The sequence below is a fragment of the Terrapene carolina genome, unplaced genomic scaffold, assembly GCF_002925995.2.
Source record: "Terrapene carolina triunguis isolate 2854851 unplaced genomic scaffold, T_m_triunguis-2.0 Scaffold20519, whole genome shotgun sequence".
Classification (NCBI taxonomy): domain Eukaryota; kingdom Metazoa; phylum Chordata; order Testudines; family Emydidae; genus Terrapene; species Terrapene triunguis.
In genome coordinates, this window is record NW_020684870.1 from 2,974 (window position 1) to 7,230 (window position 4,257).

General features: G+C 64.0%; 1 protein-coding gene across 1 annotated transcript; it reads left to right on the forward strand.

Annotated features, from left to right (window-relative positions):
* The first annotated feature begins 2,343 nt into the window (after positions 1–2,343).
* On the forward strand, positions 2,344–3,727 carry LOC112109260 (adenosine receptor A1-like). Its single transcript, XM_024203700.1, has 2 exons — positions 2,344–2,669; positions 2,998–3,727. Exons 1-2 carry the CDS (start codon positions 2,344–2,346, stop codon positions 3,725–3,727), a joined length of 1,056 nt encoding a protein of 351 aa, XP_024059468.1.
* The last annotated feature ends 530 nt before the right edge of the window (positions 3,728–4,257 follow it).

A 4,257-nucleotide genomic window follows, 5' to 3' on the forward strand; every position in this document is an offset into this window, starting at 1 on the left:
TTCCCTTCCTGAACAAAAGAGCCGCCGGACTGAGTCAGACCAAGGGTCCATCTAGCCCAGTGTCCTGTTTTCTGACAGTGGCCAGTGCCAGGTGCCCCCGAGGGAATGAGCAGAACAGGGAATCATCAAGTGATCCATCCCCTGTCGCCCATTCCCAGCTCCGGCAAACAGAGGCTACAGACACCATCCCTGCCCAGCCTGGCTAATAGCCATTGATGGACCTATCCTCCATGAACTTTTAACCCTGGAGCCCCCCCAAGCTTTGGGACTCAGCTGTGGCATGAAACCCCCGGCACGGCCGGGCAGACACTGGCACTGGTCTCTAGCGGGCAGAGAGCAGGTGGCACCTAAGTTCTGCCTCTTTGTACCTGCTGCGATTCGTGACTCTTTCTCGCAGCCGTGGGAGGCTCCCGCCTCGTCCCCCCCGCTCGTTACAGACCCAAGATCCTTTATTGGTGAGAGAGAATCATAGAAACTCAGGGTTGGAAGGGACCTCAGAAGGTATCTAGTCCAACCCCCTGCTCAAAGCAAGACCAACCCCAACTAAATCATCCCAGCCAGGGCTTTGTCAAGCCAGGCCTTAAAAACCTCTAAGGAAGGAGATTCCATCACCTCCCTGGGGAACCCATTCCAGTGCTTCACCACCCTCCTAGTGAAATAGTGTTTCCTAATATCCAACTTAAACGTCCCCCACTGCAACTTGAGACCATTGCTCCTTGTTCTGTCATCTGCCACCACTGAGAACAGCCGAGCTCCATCCTCTTTGGAACCCTCCTTCAGGTAGTTGAAAGCAGCTATCAGATCCCCCCTCATTCTTCTCTTCTGCAGACTAAACAATCCCAGTTCCCTCAGCCTCTCCTCATAAGTCATGTGCTCCAGCCCCCTGATCATTTTTGTTGCCCTCCGCTGGACTCTTTCCAATTTTTCCACATCCTTCTTGTAGTGTGGGGCCCAAAACTGGACCCCGTCCCCCATAAACGCTCCTCTCGTCAGAGCCCGTTTGCGCCGCTCGTTAGACAAACCCGGCGGGAGGGCTCTATGGAGCTCGGCAGCTCGGCCCTTTCGCCAGCAGAAGTTGGTCCAATACGCGATATTAACGCCCCGGCCTTGTCACTCCGTAGAGGGAGGCAGGCGCGTCACAGCCCTCTCTAGCCGGGAGGTCTGTATTGCAGCTGCCGAGGTGCCAGATCCGGTCACCTCGGGGGGCCGGTTAGTCTAGGGAGCCACCCGCAGCGTGCACCCGCCCGGCCGGTAGCTCCCCACGGCAGGAGGACGCTGGGAGACCCGCCAGGCGAAGGTCCCTGCTTCTCGCGAGGGGCGACTGGGAAGGATGGTGCAGGGCAGGGAAAGGTGGGCGGATCGTCGCTCTCCAGCTACCAGCACCTCCCTCTGCTGCCGCCCACGGGGCTCCGGGGCCATCTGCTCTGCCACCCACACTAGCAGCGGGTCCCCAGGGCTCTGACGGCCCCGGCTGCAGCTCTCGGAGCGCTGGGGGGGCCACCAACAGCCCCCACTGTTCTCCAGCATGGGCCAGCAGCCTGTTTCTCCAAAGGTCCCCAGCACTCCAGGGGCTGCACGTTCGAATGCTATTTATTAGATGTATTACGGTAGTGCCCAGGTCCCCAGTGTGCCAGGGGCTGCATCTGACTGTTGCTATTTATTAGGTGTATTATGGTAGCGCCCAGGAGCCCCTGGCCTGGCCCAGGACCCCAGTGCGCCAGGAGCTGCACGTTACAGTTGCTATTTATTAGGTGTGTTTATGGTAGCACCCAGGAGCCCCCATCCTGGCCAAGGTCCCCAGCGTGCCAGGGGCTGCACGTTACGGTTGGTATTTATTAGGTGTATTTCGGTAGCATCCAGGAGTCCCCGTCCTGGCCCAGGACCCCAGCGCGCCAGGGGCTGCACGCTCACAGAACCCAGAGCCGGGCCCTGCCCCAGGGTGCTCCCAGCCCTGCATTCGTCATGAGGGGCGAACCGCTGAAGTGCCAGAATTAGAGGTCAGGAGTTTATCTGAACCTCTGGTTGGGCGGGACCTCTGCCCCCCCCGCCGAGCACACTGCCCCCCCCACGAGCAGTGCCTCAGTCTGCCCGCGCCCTCGCTTGCTCCCCAAACCCGCAGGCACCTCGCTGGTCCCCGCCGTTCTCCCGCTGCCAGCTGGCACCTGTCACCCGCGTGGGAGCCGGATCGATCCACGCGGCGCCCGCCCTCCACAGCCCTCATCTGTTTGCTCAGGGATCGCTCGGCAAACGCAGCCGGCAGCCGCTTATCACTGGGCAGGGCCGGCTGCAGGGGACGCTCCCTTCAGCAGCAGGGCTGGCAGGTGCCCCCTCACCCGTGCCCCGATGGATCTGTACCTCGGCTTCGTCATTCTGGAGGGGCTCCTGGCCCTGGCCGTGGTGGCCACCAACCTGCTGGTGTGCGCCGCGCTCTGCCTGCACCGGGAGCTGCGGAGCATCACCAACTGCCTGGTGGCCTGCCTGGCGCTGGCCGACCTGGGCGTGGGCGCCCTGGCCATCCCCTTCTCCGTAGTACTCAGCCTGGAGCTCACCCTGTGCTTCTACACCTGCCTCTTCCTGGCCTGCTTCCCGCTGGTCACCACCCAGTTCTCCATCCTCCTGCTGCTGCTCATCGCGCTCAACGCCCACCTGAAAATCCGGCTGCCCAGCAGGCAAGAGAGATGGGGCCCCCCGAGCGCGTGGGGTGGGGGGCAGGGCCTCCCGGGGGTGTGGGGACTTCCCCAGCCAAGGGGCAGTGGGACACGCCAGCTGGGCTGGCTCCAGGGCCGGGCAAGCCAGTCTGTGGCCCCGGTGGGTCTGGGGGCCGTACTGCTCCTAGCAGGCCTTGGGGGGCAGCTGCCCCTCCGGCCAGCAGCATTGGCACGCAGGCTCCAGCGCACGCCAGGCCATCCCGGTGGGAGTGGCTCTGCCCAGGCTGCCAGGCGGCTGGAGGGCGTCTGTGGAGCCCACCAGGGCCCTGAGCCGGCTCTCTCCTTGCAGCTACGCCATGTACGTGAGGAGGGGCCGGGTGCTGGGCGCCGTGGGCCTGTGCTGGCTGCTCTCGCTGCTGATCGGCCTCTCCCCCATGATGGGCTGGAACCGGCAGGGGCGCTACGTGGAGCGGAACCGGACCCTGGCCGCCAGCTTCGCCGCCGAGCGAGCCGCCGTGGTCCTCATCGCCCGCGACCAGCCCTACGGCGGCTTCCTCTCCAAGGTGTACCCGGGCACGCGCGGGGCGCCCCCCTACAGCCAGCTGCACGACGAGCACCTGGGGCGCTGCTCCTTCACCTCCGTCTTCGCCCCCGAATACCTGGTCTACTTCGTCTTCTTCGCCTGCACGCTGCTGCCCCTGGGCGCCCTGCTGGGCATCTACGCCGACCTCTTCCGGCTGGTGCGCGGGCACTTCCTCGCCCAGCCGCTGCGGGCGGCCAAGCGAGGGGAGCTGCCGATGGCTCGCACCCTCCTCCTCCTGCTCGGCATCTTCTGCCTCTGCTGGATCCCGCTGCACGTCATCTACTGCGTCCGGCTCCTCTGCCCCGGCTGCCGGAGCTACGCGGCCCTGGACCGCCTGGCCGTGCTGCTGTCCCACCTCAACTCCCTGGCCAACCCGCTGGTCTACGCCATGAGGAAGAAGGACTTCGGGCGGACGCTCAGGTCCGTCTGCCTCCGCTACGTCCCGTGCTGCTCCCGCGCCAAGGTTCATCCCCAGGGCCGGAGCGGCCGAAGATAAGAAGGACCAAGGCCCAGCCCTGTTCCTCATTCCCCTGCCAGCGGGAGGGGCTGGCGGCCCGATCCCAGCTTAGCGCCCCGCTGAGCTCCCTGTCCTATTTGTAAAGGGAAGGGGTGACGCCCCCCCCACCCCAATCTCTGATGCCTGCCCCCTCAGCAACTCCCCAGCCACGGGCTGGGTTTTCTTCTCCTGTCTTTGTGTCCCTGGGGTTATTGGCTGTTAAATACGGGCCCCATCCTGGACGGTGGCTTACGCTGAGCTCTAGCCATGGGTTCAAGGACTTGGGGTGTCATCCCTGGCTGGGCGAGTCGGAGACACCCAGCCCCTCCAGCCAGCGCGAGCAGGGAAAACGGGGGGGGGGGGCTCCCTCCGGCTCACGGAGCAATTATTGAAGAAGTTGTGGTAGGGATTGATCATGCAGCTGTCGGGCAATAAAACCGTCCCGTGACGGCAGCGTGAGCCTGGCCTCCGTCTTGTACTGAACGTTTGTTAAATCGATTCTGGGAAAGGGCAGGGGTGGGGGGCCACGG